The sequence below is a fragment of the Microcebus murinus genome, chromosome 2, assembly GCF_040939455.1.
Source record: "Microcebus murinus isolate Inina chromosome 2, M.murinus_Inina_mat1.0, whole genome shotgun sequence".
Classification (NCBI taxonomy): Eukaryota; Metazoa; Chordata; class Mammalia; order Primates; family Cheirogaleidae; genus Microcebus; species Microcebus murinus.
Window position 1 is genome coordinate 14,256,305 of NC_134105.1, and position 15,852 is coordinate 14,272,156.

The 15,852-nt window shown below is 59.8% G+C and overlaps 1 protein-coding gene across 2 annotated transcripts in view; it reads right to left on the reverse strand.

The window, feature by feature from the left end:
* The window catches only part of HSPG2 (heparan sulfate proteoglycan 2), a 97,428-nt gene that overhangs the window by 52,790 nt on the left and 28,786 nt on the right, over nt 1-15,852 (reverse strand). For both annotated transcript variants that reach the window (XM_020281103.2, XM_075994835.1), the window contains exons 2-10: nt 11,124-11,259; nt 10,532-10,576; nt 5,759-5,868; nt 5,602-5,660; nt 5,154-5,314; nt 3,024-3,152; nt 2,504-2,758; nt 2,301-2,420; nt 58-189 (exon numbers count right to left, since the gene is read on the reverse strand). In XM_020281103.2, the coding sequence (XP_020136692.2) occupies nt 58-189; nt 2,301-2,420; nt 2,504-2,758; nt 3,024-3,152; nt 5,154-5,314; nt 5,602-5,660; nt 5,759-5,868; nt 10,532-10,576; nt 11,124-11,259 (1,147 nt within the window). The remainder of the gene's footprint in view (nt 1-57; nt 190-2,300; nt 2,421-2,503; nt 2,759-3,023; nt 3,153-5,153; nt 5,315-5,601; nt 5,661-5,758; nt 5,869-10,531; nt 10,577-11,123; nt 11,260-15,852) is intronic.

Here is a 15,852-nt window from a genome sequence, read left to right on the forward strand (position 1 = left end):
GCTCCCAGAACCCAGCTCAGGGCCGGGCCCCCATCCCGCCCTCCGCTCCCTGCTCACTGCAGCCAAACTCGTCGCTGCGGTCGGGACAGTCACTCTCCTCGTCACAGTGGAAGCTGGCCGGGATGCACGTGTTGGTCGAGACACACCGGAACTGTGTGGGCCCGCACACTTCCTCGGGGCGCTTGGCAGCTGGAGTACAAAGCCAGGCAGTGTGGGCACTGGCACTCTGTCCCCAGGGATGACCATTCCCAACAGCCCACCCTGTCCACCTGCCCCGTTGTCCCCAGGGCCATTCTCATGTCACCCACATAACCCACAGCTGCCCGCACAGGCCTTGCCACTGCTGCACAACACTTTCCACAACGCGGCACCCAGCACGACAGTCACCAGTCTCTGACAAACAGCTCGTCACCTCGCGCCACCCTACCCCTCACGCCACCTGCATTCCCCTGGCAGAATTACGCCTGGCACGTCACTGTCACAACCACAGAGTCACCCAGCCACCCTAAGAGCCAAAGAAGTGCCATCTCACACACTTGGACAAGACCCCCGTCAAAGGCACGGTCACAAGGGCTGGACCCTGGACGCCCTGCACAGCTCTCGCTACCGGAAACGGGCCAGCCGCAGCCCAGGCCCCTGCGGGCTCCACGCTCTCCGTGTCCCACTGACCAGGGCTGTGCCTGGCCCTGTGCGTTGGCCAGACGCCTGGCACCAGCGATGGCCCTGCTAGGCAACTAGCATTTGCGACCTAAGTTCCTCCTCTGGGAGACTGAGATTGAGAGGGACACGGACAGGGACAGAGAGGGGACAGAGAGGGCACAGTGGTGTAGGAGCAGAAGCCACAGAGCCACAGGGCGGGAGCCGAGAGGTGGGCGGGAGGAGCAGGCTGCCGGCATAGCTCAGGGGCCAGTGCTCCCGACTCGCAAGACCCCCAAGGCCGATCAGCTTTCGCATTCTCTGGTTCTCTGCTCTGTCCAGGACTCGGCCTCCTTCCACCCTTCCCCAGCAGGGGCCTCTAAGAAGGGCTTTCCAACTACAGCCCTCGGTTGCTTCCTCTCTCCCAAGGGCCTGGTGCTGCCGGGCAAGTTTGGAGCCACAGACCGGTGTCCTCAAACTCCGCCAGTCTGTGGCACGCCGCCGCCTCTCTCTGGCCGTGCAGTGCAGCAGGGAAGGGGAAGGCAGGCAAGGAGGGGAAGGCGGGCAGCTCACAGCAGGACTGTCGACACGCACCCAGGCACGCGAGCCAGGATCATGGAGAAGGGTTTGAAGATTATCCTCAATCTCGGACTAACAAGCCCCAGAACAGGACACACAGGATGTGACCTGATGTGGTCTCTGACTCTCTACCCTCCCCACCTGGTCAACTGCCGCGGTGTCCACAACCTGGACTGGCGGATGGATACCATGGGGTAAACAGAGCGGGAAAGACAGGCAATGGATGGACAGAGGGATGGTGGAGTGGATGTCCCCACTAGACAGATGAAGAGCTGAGAAGACAATGGATAGATGGACAGTTGGAGGGGTGGGTGGGCAGATGGATGGATGGACGGATGGACAGTTGGGTGGACAGATGGATGGACAGTTGGAGGGGTGGGCGGGTGGATGGATGGATGGATGGTGGATGGATGACTGAGTGGACTGACAGACGGATAAAGAGCTGGGCAGATGGAGGAACAAATAACTCAGAACCAGCTTTAGATGAAAAGCCTCTGGGCTCACACAGGTGAGGCCTGGACTCACACATACATCAAGGACCCTCCATCAAGGGACCCCAGCATACCCAGGCCTCTTAGCCATTCATCTGAGCCAAGCACAATACAAATAACAAAGAGAAGCTTCATGGTAACAAATAAGGAGACGTCAGCCACAGGCCGGCCAGCCATACTGCTTGCTACGCAGGCCAGCTCAGAGCCAAGAGTCCCCACTGCTCTGGTCAGAGCGAGATAAGCCTTGAAGTGTGTCTCTAAGGCCTTCCCCACTCAGCCACGGAGAGCAAAGCGACCTGCTAGAGAGGGGGCAGGGCAAGGCGGGTGGGGTGGGGTGAAGGGGCGGGGCAAGGGCAGAGGTGGGTGGGGCATGGGCAGAGGTGGGCGGGCCGAGGGGCGGGGCAAGGACAGAGGTGGGCGGGCTGGAGGGGCGGAGGAAGGAGTGGCATGGCAGGGTTGGGCAAAGGCGGATGGAGGTAGGAGCAGAAGGGAGGGGTGGGGCAGGGCAGAGGCAGGCCAGGGCAGGAGGGGGCAGGGCAGGAGCAGGAGGGGCGGGGCAGGGCAGGGACACTAGATGGACCCTCTGATACTCACGGCAGTTAGCCTCATCGGTGCGGTCCTCGCAGTCAAAGTCACCATCACAGCGCCACAGCTTGAGGGCACAGTGCCCGTTTCCGCAGGGGAACTCGTTGGGTTCACAGGGCGGCGTGGGGCCTGGGTGGACCATGCAGGGGTCAGCAGCGCCCTCCGAGGCAGCTCCCCATCCCTGCACCCAGCTGCACCCGGCCAGTGCGCACCGCAGTCCAGCTCGTCACTGCCGTCCTTGCAGTCCTCCTGCCCATCACAGAGGTAGTCTTTGGGGATGCACTGCCCGCTGCGGCATGTGGCCTCCTGGGGCCCACAGGGCAGGGGCCTGCTCAGATCAGGGAGCAGAGGCTGGGGAGCAGGGGTGTCTGGCGGCCGCCGCGTGGTGGCTGCTTCCGGCCAAGGGGGTAAAGGTGTTGTCTCCATCAGGACGGGCGGCCTAGGGGTGAGCTCTTGGACTGGCTCCTCTGTGGAGAGAGCCACTTGGTGTTTGGCAGGAGGTGGTGGCTCCTTACCCCTCACCCCACCCTCCACTCCCCAGGCCCTCCCTGCACTCCCAAGACCATTCTCTGCCACGCCCAGCACCCCTGACTCCGCCATCACCCTTCCCGTGTCCCTGCCCTCTGCTTGCACCAAACCCTCAGAGTCCCAGCTGGACCCCGAGACCCGGGCGAAGGACCCAGGCCCTCTCCTAGCGCCACAGGCCACCTGTGCTGCCCGACAGCTCCTCACCGCAGTTGAGCTCATCAGACATGTCCCTGCAGTCCGGCCGCCGGTCACAGCGATACTCCAGGGCCACACACTCGTTGTAGCTGTGGCAGGCAAACTCGGCCTCGGTGCAGACCCTTGGGAACTGGGGCACTGGGGGGGAATTGGGGGGAGTCAGAGGTGGCAGGTGGGAGGTGCTGGGAGCCGTGATGGACAGCACAGGCGCCGTAACTCGGAGCGGGCTTCAAGCCCCGTGTCAAGCCACTGGGTTTCTGGCAGACACAGTGAGGGCAAAGGACAGGTGGTGGGCACACATCCACTGCACACGTGGGACACAGGACATGTGGCAGTGGCCTCCCCATCCCTCACACAGACGCCACGCACAGCTGACATGCCACACACATGCAACCCCCACGCACGTGCAGGCCACAGCCGGGCCCAGCGAGGATGGCAGAGGGGTAGGGCGGCCCGCAGGCTGCGGCCAGACACCTTTCCCTCGCCCGCCATCCAGGAGCTGCGCTGGGACCCGGCTGGGCCCCGGCCTGGCGTACACTCTCACCTGGTGTCACTGCGACCGCCACAGCGGCCAGGGGGGGCGGGGGGGTCTGTGCTGGAAAGGAAGGTGTGGTCAGCAGCTGTCCCACCTGGGAGCTGGGCTGAGGGCTGTGGGGTGAGCGAGGCCCGTCCCCGCACCCCTAGTCGGGAGGACTCATTGAAAAGTGGGAGGAGAGGGCTGGACCCCCAGCAGTCCTTAGACCTGGGTCTGGGGATGCCGAAAGAGCAAGCTCGATCTTTGGGTGCATTCATTGAGGTTTTTGTTTTTCTTTTGAGACAGAGTCTCACTTTGTCCCCCAGGCTACAGTGCCCGGGTGTCAGCCTAGCTCACAGCATCCTCAAACTCCTGGGCTCAAGCAATCCTCCTGCCTCAGCCTCCTGAATAGCTGGGACTACAGGCATGCGCCACCATGCCCGGCTAATTTATATATATACACACATATATATGTATATGTGTGTATATATATATATATATACTTTTAGTTGTCCAGCTAATTTCTTTCTTTCTTTCTTTCTTTCTTTCTTTCTTTTTTTTTTTTTAGTAGAGACGGGGTGTCTCACTCTTGCTCAGCCTGGTCTCGAACTCCTGAGCTCCAACAATCCGCCCGCCTCGGCATCCCAGAGTGCTAGGATTACAGACATGAGCCACCTTGCCCAGCCTAATTGAGGTTTTATGTGCAGAACAAGGGAGGTGATGTTTCACTATTTTTTCCTGATTGGGCCACAGCACGGCAGGGGTGGAGTTTGTTCCATTCTGGGTTCTGGTGAGTCAGGTCCTCCCCCAGAGAGGGAGCTGAGACAGAGGCGGGGCTGAGCAGCACAGCCGTGAGGCATGGGCTGGCCTGTTTGGCCTAGAGGCAGAAAGACTCAGGGGTCAAAGAGGGCGGGGGGAGGGGGGGGGCTGCTGCGAAAGGAAACCTGGGCCCACCCACAGCAAAAGGCCAGGCTCGGCCCCAACACCTTTGTGACTCTGGGCCAGTTTCCTTTTCTCTCCCAGCCTCAGTTTCTCAGCCTTTTCTCATCTAATCTCATCTCATCACAGCTTCTGGCAAAACTGGTATAGACACAGGGTTTGGTTTAAATTCTGGCTTTTCTACTATCTGCCTGTCTGAATTTGGGCAAATCCAGATTTTCCCTTCTGGGGCTCAGTTCTCTCATCTTTAACATAGGAGGAATAATATCCACTTCATAGGAATTGTGTGCATAGGAGGCTGGATATAAGGGTTTTGGCAGAGTGCCTGGCATGCTGCCAGTGCTCAGGACTGACTGCAGTAGTGGTTATTAACAATCAGTGGTTATTATTCAATGCAAAAGTATGTTGGGCTTCAGAGTGCCTTATGAAGAAAGGAGTCATTACCTGTGGTCAACGTATAGAAATCTAGAGAGCAGAAACTAGGTCTAATGGGTACGTGCTAGTGGAAAACATTCTGCTCTACCCAAGTCAAGACTGCATAAAGATTGATGGGGCAGTCTCAGGAGGTAGTGAGCTCCCTGTCTGTAGTGGTATGCAAGCCCAAGCCATGGCAGAGACACTGACAGGAGACCCACATGAATCTGAGAAACTGGAGGAGGTGACCCCAGGCCCCAGGATAGGCTCACCTGTGCCCAGGCGTCGGAACTGGAATCCCTGGGGAGAGGTGACGTAGGAGGCAATGGAGCCGCTGGAGATGACCTTGTGCAGCACGTCCTGGATCTGAGCCCCGTCCGCGTTCCCTTCCGAGCCAACGTCCAGCTCCACAAAGACCCAGCCGTCCAGCTCCCTAGGCATGGGGTGGGCAGGGGGCAGGTGGGAGAGATGCCCGCGCTCTCGGCTCCTCCACCGGGCCCCTGCCCTGGCGCTCAGGCCTTGTTCCCAGACGGCCTGTGCCCAACGCAGGGCAATTTAAGGTCCACACTGTCCCCCTGGCAATTCCTGAATTTCCACCCATAGCGACTCATCCCATCGGGCCTTTCCTGCCTCCCCTCTCTGTGCCAGGCTTCCTTCCCATCCTGGTCAGCCCCCTCCCGTCACCCCAGTCCCTCACCAGCCCCAGGGGACCCTTCTCACTTGATGAACACCACGCTGACAACCTGGTCTCCGGGAATTTTCAGGTACTCGGACTCCAGCTGGGGAGGGACACAGCACCATCAGCCCCAGGTCCCTTCACCCCAGGCCCCATCCGGCCCCGGCACACCAGGGGCTGCCCTGAGCCGCGTCCCCTCACCGTGTCTACCACAGCCTCGGACACCTCTCGGAACTCCCTGGAGCCTGCGTCCTCCAGCCGGGGGCTGTACTCGATGGAGCGAGTGAAGTTGACCAGGGCCCGGAAGTAAACTGTGGAAAAGGGACGGGGTGTCACCGTGAGGGGCTCAGCCTGGCATGCGGTGGCCTCAGGCGGCTGGACCAATGGGTGGAAATGGGAGGATGGCCGAGGGAGGACTCCCGCACGGCAGACGCCTGTGCGCCCACAGCTATGCCTGTCCCGGGGCCAAAGCCAAGGCCTGACCTGCCCGAAGGGCTTCACCTAACAGGGAAAATGGCCTCATCCAGAGACCAAGTGATGGCGCAGAAGAGGAGACCCCCAGCCACTCAGAGGAAGGCTGGACACCAAGGGGTGGCTTCCAGAGGGGGCTGGCCCGGCACAGGGATTACCTGCATGTGACCAGGACATGCTTCACCAGCCTTCCTGGCCAGTTCCTAATCACCTCCTCCACGAAGACTTCCTGGACTGACCTGGCTGGCCTAGAGACGGCTCTGATGGGCGCCCACACCTTGGCTCCCCCCCGAGAGCACCTTCCACCCCGCATTGCAGCTTCTGCCAGGTCACACATCACAGTAACATTCATGAGCCTGGAGCCAGCCACACCTCAGGCACTGACCTCACGTCTCTGAGTTTCTGTTTCCTCTCAGCAAAATGGGGATATGAATTATGTTTATTAATACCACACTGGATTGCTGCAAAGAGCACAGGATAAGGTGCTCACAGGCCCCAGGTGCTCAAATGCAGCGCCTGGCACAGAGCAAGTCCGAGAGTCGGAAGCTGTTGTCATCCTTCTCTCTCTGCCACCAGACTACAAGCCTGATGAGGGGGAACCTCATTCACCCTGCGTCCCCAGTGCTCGCCTAGTGCCTGGCACGCAGTAGGTGCCTCATAAGTGGTGGCCGAATAAATTCATATCAGACTGGTGTGAGCATCCACGCACAACCATTGTTTCTTTCTTTGTTTTTCTTTTGAAACAGCCTGCCTCTATTGCTTGGGCTAGAGTGCCGTGGTATCATCATAGCTCACTACAACCTCAAACTCCTGGGCTTAAGTGATCCTCCTGCCTCAGCCTCCCAAGTAGCTGGGACTACAGGCATGTGCCACCATGCCTGGCTAATATTTTCTATTTTTAGTTGCCCGGCTACTTTTTTCTATCTTGCAGAGATGGGTTCTCACTATTGCTCAGGCTGGTCTAGAACTCCTGACCTCAGGTGATCCTCCCATGCTGGCCTCCCAGAGTGCTAGGATTACAAGTGTGAGCCACCACGCCTAGTCACAACTATTGTTTCTTAAGCACCTACTATATATAAGACATTGAATTCCATAATGTTCATAATTTCTTATGTTATAAATACAAATTAATATGAGTAGCAAATGAGTCACACATACAGGTTGAGCATCCCTAATCAGAAAATCTGGAATCTGGGGTGCAGGTGGCAGACGGAGGGGAGGGGGCACTGGCTGTGCTGACTGCCAGACCTGTCCTCCTTCCTCCTTACCAGGCCCACAGGTGCACGGGCCCCGCTCCCTCTGTCTCGAGCAGAGAAAGCCCTGGTGCTGCCTGCTCTGAACCAGAGGGACTGGGCTGGGCTGGGCCCCTGGGTGCTGAGAGTGGGGCCCCGTGGGCTGGAGCGTGGGGGCTGTGAGCCCGGCCACAGAGGCCCCTTGTGAGCTGGCACAGAGGCCCATTGACAGTCCCCCCGCCCTGGCCCCTGGCCTCAGCCCCGTGGCCCAGCGCGGGCCAGGAGGCCCGGCCTCTGCCCAGGAATGTGCCCGCTCCCGGGGGAGGGGGCCGGAGCTACACACAGCCCCTTTCTCCTAGGGCCTGGGAAGGGCGCGGGCCTTCCAGCCTGCCCCCGCCCCCTTCCTCCTCCAGGGGCAGGGCAGGGCCAGCACCCTCGTGTCCCACTGTGTGCCTGGTGCCTGAGGGTTGGGGCAGGAGGCAAGGCTGCCGCCTGGGGTTCAGGGTGCTGTCTGAGGGCCTGCACAGGCCAACCTTCTCCCTCCTTCTGACCCTATGAGGACAGCGCACTTGGAGCCAGAGGCTGGAGGGGAGGGAGGCCCCGAGCTGCCCTGCACCCAAGTGGGGGTGGGGGATGCACACCTGGCTGCCCCTGTCCCCGAAGCAGGCTACCCCACCAACTCCAGGTGCCCATCCCTGCTCAACAGAACTCCCCCACACACCCAGGCCCCCAAACTCCAGCCCGGGTCCCTCTGGGACCGCTGGGCAGGTCCAGATCAGCCTGTCCTGAGGTGGACACAGCTGCCCCCAGACCTGGGGCCTTCTCCCTGGGCGGTTGCTGCACCCAGCCCTGCTCCAGCACCCTGGGGGAAGATCGCCAGGACCAGCCTGCTGGGTTTAGACCTGTGAGCCCAGGTGGGGCCGGGCTGTGTCCTGGGCGGGGACAAGGGCAGGGGCAGTGGCTGGCCTGGCCCCTGACTCTGCAGGGAGGAACCTCTGAGCCTCCTGCGTGACTCCAGCAAAGTGCCCCTGGGGAAGAAGAGCACAGGGAGCAAGGGGAGGAAAGGAGGAGCAGGGAGAGAGAGAGCAGGGAAGAAGATGAGGGAGAACAGTGCTCTGCCTGGCCAGGGCCTGGGTCACTTACTGAGAGGCGACTCCTCAGCAGGCTCCGAGACCACCATGCCAGCCAGGCGAGGGCGGCCCAGGGGCGGCCCCGAGCCTGCAGAGTGAAGACAGAGACAGAGGTGAGAAGGGCCAGAGACAGCAAGGAGACTGAGAGAACCAGAGAGAGAGACAGAGACATGGGGGAGAGAGAGACAGAGAGACAGGAAGGAAATGACAAAAGGGGGTGGGGCAGAGAGATTGAGAGAGAAGAGTCAGGGGAGAGAGGGAAAGACAGAGATGGAGGCGGAGACGGTGAGAGAGGCAGAGACAGAGACAGAATGGAAGAGAGACAGCTGAAGCAGGGGGAGGGGAGGTGGCGAGAAGCAGACAGGTGTCAGAGCAGGACAGACAGGAGGGGAAGACAGAAAGAGACAGGTCAGAAGATGGAAAGAAATCAGGAGAGGGGAGGTGGGAAGGGGCCGGGGCTGTCAGGGAGGGCGTGACCCACAGGCAGGGCTGGGGAGAGCCGGAGCCACAGCCACACCTGAGCAGAGAGGAGGGGGAAGGGCTGTCTCAGCATCTCAGGGGCTGGATTCCAGGGGCTGGAGTTGGGCTAGGGTCCAGGCGGGGGGCACAGCCCAGGCATGGCCCCATCACAGAGGGCACAGCCCTTGCTTCCCAGCGCAGGGAGGGCGCTGCCCTCGGGCAAGACTGACGTGGGCACTGATGACCCCGGGAGTCAGGGAGACACACCTGCTGCCTCCTGGGCTGCGATTCAGCCCAGCTGCCTGGACCTGCCCCAAGGGCACCAGGCCGGTGCCAGGGTTTGGGCATTAAGGGTCTGAGGCCCCGCCCCTTCCCACTCTCAGGGAAAGGCAGCAGCCCTGGTCTTGGGCCCTCCCCAGCTGCTGTCCCTGTCCCCAACCCCTTTCCCCCTGCCCTCTCCTGCCCTCACAGATGCTTCTCAGGGAGGGGGGGCTGGCAAGGACTACTCAGAGCATGTAGAGCCGCCGCAGGGGGCAGTCCCATGGGAGGGGCTGTAGATGTTTCCAGATGGACAGGGTGGGCCACACTGGGGCCTCAGTGTCAGGCCTGGCTTGGCAAGAGGCAGCTCCCAGGGACACATTAGCATAGGCCATTCCGGGACATGGCGTGCTCGCCTGGGACTCACCTAACACCTCCACCCCTGGCCCCACCCAGCTCCCAGACGTCCTGCAACACTGCAGAGACCTACCCGTGGAAAAGCTTTGGGCGGAGCCCAAGTCCAGGTGCTGGAAGGTCACAGTCAGGACCAGGTCACCCAGGGACCCTGTTGTCTGCACTGGCCCAGCCAGTTATGACTCCACCCTTGGCAATGGGATGCCCCTGATATATCAGCTAAAGGGAGATAACCCTAGCCCTGAAGAGGCCCAGGCCAGACTCGCCCTGGGCTTGCTGGCTTAGACAGCACTGGACACCATGGAGCTGCCCAGTGGTCAGTCTGAGCTGAGCAGCCGTTCCATCCCTGCCCCTGGGATCAGAGTGTCCCAGGTGCTGGCTCCCAGAGAGGGCAGCAGGAACCAGCTCCCGCATCAGTGCTGGGCCGGCCTGGTACCAGCAGGTGGGTGGCGGACAGAGGCTGACTCCTTTCTCTGCACAAAGCCCAGCCCTCCTTCCCCAAGCCAGGAGCCGTTGGCTTCCCAGCAAGAGAGTCGTCCTAAGGCAGGGTCCTCTCCCAAGTCTAGAGTGGGGCTTGTTCCGCCCCTGCCTGAATGCCCTATTCACAGGGCTCCTCTGTTCTGCTCACCTCTGCCTGGCGTCCCCAGCCCTGCACCCCCAAGCAGGGCTCTGGGGAAGCACTGACAGCTGAGTGGCCCTGAGAAGGGAGCATTCTGCTTTGCATGCCGAGTGGCTGGCTGGGTCTCGGTCCCCATCAGGACTGGGTTTGTCCTGCCCACTGCCCTGAGCCTTGTGCCTGTGGCACAGGCGAGCACAGGCCCTGGCCGTCCCCAGCCCTGCAAGGACCTACCAGCCAGTTCACACAACCCACTCAGCAGGTAAGAGACCACCCCCTCCTCCCCGCAGTGCGCACAAGGGCAGGCCCAAGAAGCCCTCCAGGCCCTCGGCCCAGGAGATGGGGCTTCCCCAGGGGCAGGATGGGGACCTGCGGGATGCTCTCAGCAACTTACCCATCTGGAAGTCCCCACTGCCCAGGTCCCCGCTGCCCAGGCCATCTATAAGCAAAAGAGAGATGTATTCAGCAACCTCAAATACTGGTTGAGCACCTCCTGGGTGTCGGGCACTGTTCTGGGACTTTCAGGGAAAGGGATATGAAAACACGACGGTCACCCTCGCCCCCACACCTAGGGAGGGCTGGCCTGTAAATGTCAGTGTGCACACCTCCGTCACAGAGGCTGCGGACTGAGGCCCAGACTCCAGGGACTGAGTTATCTGTCCGATGGCTGGGGCGAGGGGGTCAGGTCCAGGCGAGGACAGGGAGGAGGTGGGGTAGAGAGCAGGTAACGGTCCTGCAGTGCGCATTGCCAACCACCTTCCCAGTCGGTCCTGATCGTCCCAGGCTGCAGAGAGGAGCAGTGACCAGCCCAGGGTCACACAGGTTGCAAGTGGAAGATGCTGGGGTCGCCGGGACCAAGGGTCGGGACACACAGCCCATCTCTTTGAGGTGCCACCTTGGGTGAACTTCATGGGTCCTCTTTAGGGACCAGCGGGAAGAACCACGGTCTCACCCTCATCCCTGTGTCCACGGGGACCTGGGCTCACCTCCCGAGGTGTCGTCAGCCAGCAGGTCCTCGTCATCAGAGAGGTAGGGATAGCTCCAGCCAGCCCGGCCTGCGGTGACGGGCTCTGTGTCCTCAGGCAGCGACAAGCCATCGTACGCCCTCAGCCCGTGGGTCACCTGGGGGGATGACAGAGCCAGCTGAGTCACTCTCTCCAGCTCCCCAGGGCCCTTTCCTTCACGTCAAGGGGGACCCAGAGACCCACCCCAAAGTCTAATCAGGAGAGCCAAGCTGGGGCTGAACCACTGGTTTTAACTCAGTTTCCCCAAGTCCCATTAGCCCCTGGAGGCCTCAGAGCCCAACCCTGCAAATTCTGAATGAATCCTCAAATAAAACAAGCAATAAAATTAAAATTACTTTGGTAAGTAATGACTCTTTTTCCTTTGAAGAAAGCAAGGGACACCCAGGACATGAGTGACTGGACTGGGGGACACAGGCAAGCAAAAGGGTGACCTGGGCCAGCAAAGATGGGGGACATAGGCAGGTGGAAGGGTGGCCGGGGTCCCCGTGGATGGGGACCCAGGCAGAAACTGAGGGTGAGCTGATACAAGCTGTTGCCTTCCCCGGCCCCTCCTGCCTTAGTCTGGCCTCGGTGTCCCCCAGCCGCAGGGAACCCCCTCCGCTGCGGTGGGGAATGACTCTGGCGCTTTCGGCCACACTGTCGGCCTGTCCCAGTGCTCAGCAGTCGGGGCTGGAGGCCAGCAGCTGGGTGGAATGCGGACAGGCATGGTGTCAGCTCCACGTGACTCTGGGCTGACGCTCAGCCCGGCCAGCACGAGCCCCTGGGCCGGAGTGCGGGTGCGGGCCGTGAATGTCAGTCCCCCAGACAAGACTGAGGTGTTTCCAAAGGAGTTTTGCCAGGTCACTCAGAGCAAAACAAACCTAGCAGAGCCCAAGGGAAGCCCGGAGCCCACAAGGACAAGCATGCACAGAACTCGCAGCGGCCTGGCGTGGGGGCTCAGGGAAACTTCTGGGGTGGTGGTCCCCTGGGTGTACACATCTCACCCTCGTTATTGCACTGTGCACACGTCTTATTGGGTGTCCTTATGCCTCAATAAGGATGGAAAAAGAGAAAATCTCTGTCTTGACTCCTTGTGCCTCACAGTCACCCCAACCTCCAGGTGGGGTTCTGGGCCCTCCTGGGCTCACACTGGTACTGTCTGTACCCCCAGGGGAAGCACCTGAAGGCAGAAGTTGTGATCAATTCATCTCTATCTTCTCTGCACCCCAAGTTCAATAAATACTTGAATGAATGACTGAAGGAGGGAATAAATGAAGGAATAAATAAATAAATGGACAAAAATGTTACCAACTATTAATTCCAGCCACTTCTTCAGCATGACTTGCTTTGATGGTACCACCCACCCCATGCAATCTATACACTTCTCCCTTCCCAGGCTGTGAGGTCCCTGGGGGCAGAGGCTGGGTGCCATTTGGTCATCTTTGTGTCTGCACTGCCCACTTTATTCCTTGCTATGGCCTGATGCTCTTTCCCCCATAATCCATGGGCAAATGTCTCCTCCTGTTCCCTCTGCTCTCCACACCCTCTCCCTCTGCACAAGTGCCCGTCCCCACCCCGAGCGTTGGCCAGTGGCCTTCTGGGCCATGCCCACAAGGTCTGCATGCAGAAGTGTGCTTCAGAGCCTCCACGAGCTGGTGAGAAATGCAGATTCCTGGGCCCCTTCCCAGAGCCACTGAGCCAGGTTCTATAGGATGGGTATAGTCCTGCATTCGCAGGGCATTCTGACAGCCACTGGTTAAGAACCACAAGACTAGCTCCCTACCAGGGGCTCTGCCCCTTCCCTGGGCAGGGGTATGGGGCAATGTTCCCACTGGCTGGAGCAGGCCCTGGCTGACCCGAGGGGAGTATGAGGCTAGGGCTGGTGCAGGAGCACTGACTCTGGGCAGAGGAGGTTTGGGTTCTTGGCGTCACTGCCACTTCTTCCCCTCCCCCCCAACAAAACCAAGGCCATGGAGGGCGTGCATGGGACACCGAGATTCCTGGGAAGCCCAGACGCTGCTGTCTGGAAAGGAAAACCCTGGTCAGCGATGAGCAAGGCCCAGAGCTTTGCCCAGGAAGGAAGGAGCCGGGAGTGGCGGGAGGTTGGGGGGCACTTGGGACCGGACAGGAAATAGCAAAGTGAGATGCAACATGGAAAAAATGCCAGGAACACACATCTGCAGTGAGAAGGGGAAGAGAATCCAGAGCACGTCGGGGTCTGGGCAGACGTCCCCTACCACAGGGGCCCCAGGGAACGGACCCTTCCGAGTGCCAGCTTGCCCTTGTCTGCAGCCCCCTCCCCAGGGCCCAGGGACCCAGGGTCAGATCAGGGCCCGTGGCAAGGGCTAAGTCAACAAGAGTGGAGACTCCATTTGTACAAAGCTGAAGATCAAAAGGTTCCAGCAGCTGTATTTCACATCTGGGAGGGGAGACGGAGCCAGACGGGAAAGAGGCTCCCAGCAAAAGCCGAAAGGAGCATGAGACATGACCACAGAAGGGATCCTGGATCCAGACATGGGAAGTCCAGGATCTTCCTGAGGACTAATACGAGCTGACGTTTATTGAGCACTTACTATGTGCCAGGCACTCCCGAACCAGGTTACAGGTGTTAAACAGCCCACTGCAAAGAGGGGGAAATGGAGTGGAGAGTCCGGCTACCTGCTTGAAGCTGGCAGGCGGCAGAGCTGGGATTTGGGCCCTGGTGGTCGGTCAGGCTCCAATGTCTAAGCTCTTACCACTGTGCTATCCCACCTCTGTGACCGGGTATGGAATGAGCCAGAACTGAGGTCATGGAGAGACACGCTCGAAAACCCTCTTGGCCACACTGCACTTCAGTTTACAAAGCACTTCCTCAGCCTGGAACTGTCTGGGCTGACAGTGACCCTCTGGGCGGGGCAGAGTAGGTGTGATGGCCCCTATCACAGAGGAGGGACCTAAAGCCTGGGGAGAGGGTCCAGGTGGCAGGTAAGGGGCTGGCACCCACTCCCCAGCCCTCCACTCACCAGGAATGGAGGCAGGGCTGGGCCCGGACCTCCAGGCTGGCCATGGGGCCTGAGCAAAGGGCAGTACCAGGAAGCCAGGGCCGGCCAGTCCCCATCCCAACCTGACCAGCTCCCAGGATGGCCCCGCGGGACGCCTGAGCTGGCAGTGGCCCAGGCCCGTGCAACATGTGCCTCAGGTCCCAGGGAGGGCTGCTAGCGGCCGCTGCTGGCGGCTCCAATGTCAGAGGCAGAAATAGAACCCAGGCTTCCTGCCCTCCAGCCCGTCTCCGGCTGTGAGGGAGCCCAGCTTCCTCCCAGAGGAACCCAGTAGCTCAGGCAGGCGCTGGAGCGGATGGCGGGGCTGGACAGGAGGGGTCCAGGGGCAGATCTCGGACAGAGAGGAAGGAGCCAAGCAGAGAGGGGGATTTTCCAGACCCTGCAGTTCCTGGAGGGGGAAGGAGGCAGCTGACTCATTCAGGCCAAGGCCAGAGGACTGTTCTAAAAGGCTGGGAACAATTGCTTGGGGTGGGATTGCGGGCAGGGTGGCCCCCCAGGGGGCAGGCATGCACTGAACACAGTTGGGGAACTTCTGGGAGGCACCACTCCTTGAGGGGGGGCATGTCCAGGCCTTCTGGTGAGAATGAAGGTACACGTGGGGCCCTAGGTCCAAGTCCTGCAGAGGCCCTTGGGGACAAGTTATGGAGGCTAGACCCCCTCCACCCCCGCGGCCTGGGCCAGGATGCAGAGGCAGCCAAGACTGGCTCGGAAATGACTCCACGTGGAGGAAAAAGGTCGAGCCACGAGAGAAGGGTGCAGACTGTGGAGGGGGCTGGGGTGCAGGGGGTACAGAAACGGAGAGAAGATCCAGGCAGGGTGTGGGGCTTTCCAAGGGTTTTAAGTGAGGATTATGGGCCTCGCTTGCAAAGATTACGTGTGTAGATGAGTTTCTGGGGCTGCTGAAATCCAAGCTACAGGAAGATGGCAGCACAGTGGAGGGATGACAGTAAAGCTCAACCCCTCCAAGGGTCTTCTCCATGCCAGGCCCCACCCCCGCTCCGTGGGACCATCTCCACGAATCCTCATGGCAGCCCCAGGGAGGGCTGGCACTATAGGGACACTATTCCCTATCTGCAACAGGGGAAATCCAAAGAGCTCTGAAAACTGAAAGTGTTTTTTTTTTTTTTAACTATGTTTATAGCAAGCTCATTGGGTGCCAAGTCCTGACCTGAACTGACATGAAGCCACCAATAGTGTTTTCACCCCACTTCGGGTGAGGAGTCATCGGCTTCACTGTAGCAACAGTAACACGTTTGCTCACGGGGTGTGGCCCAGACTCCACTGAGGGTATCACAGCACGGCTGGCACGTGCTCTGTGTCACCTTTCTCAAACTTAGAAACGTCTGAATTCCAAAACACATCTGACCCCACAGGTTTCATTTAAGGGACGGTGAGCTTGTATTATAATTATTTCCATTTTATAGATGAAGAAACTGAGGCTTAGAGAGGTTCATCTGTGTAAATGGGATCAAGCAGTAAGTGCTCAATAAGTATGCAGTAAGTACTCAATAAGTATGCAGTAAGTGCTCAATAAGTATACAGTAAGTGCTCAATATGTGCTAGGTGAGGGGTGGGTGTGGATGAAGGGTGATATATGAGGGGACAGTGAGGGTGTGGGTTCAGGCCTCGGTGGTCTCCAGGGCTGGGATGAAGGGAGGGGTCTGGCCCTGCTG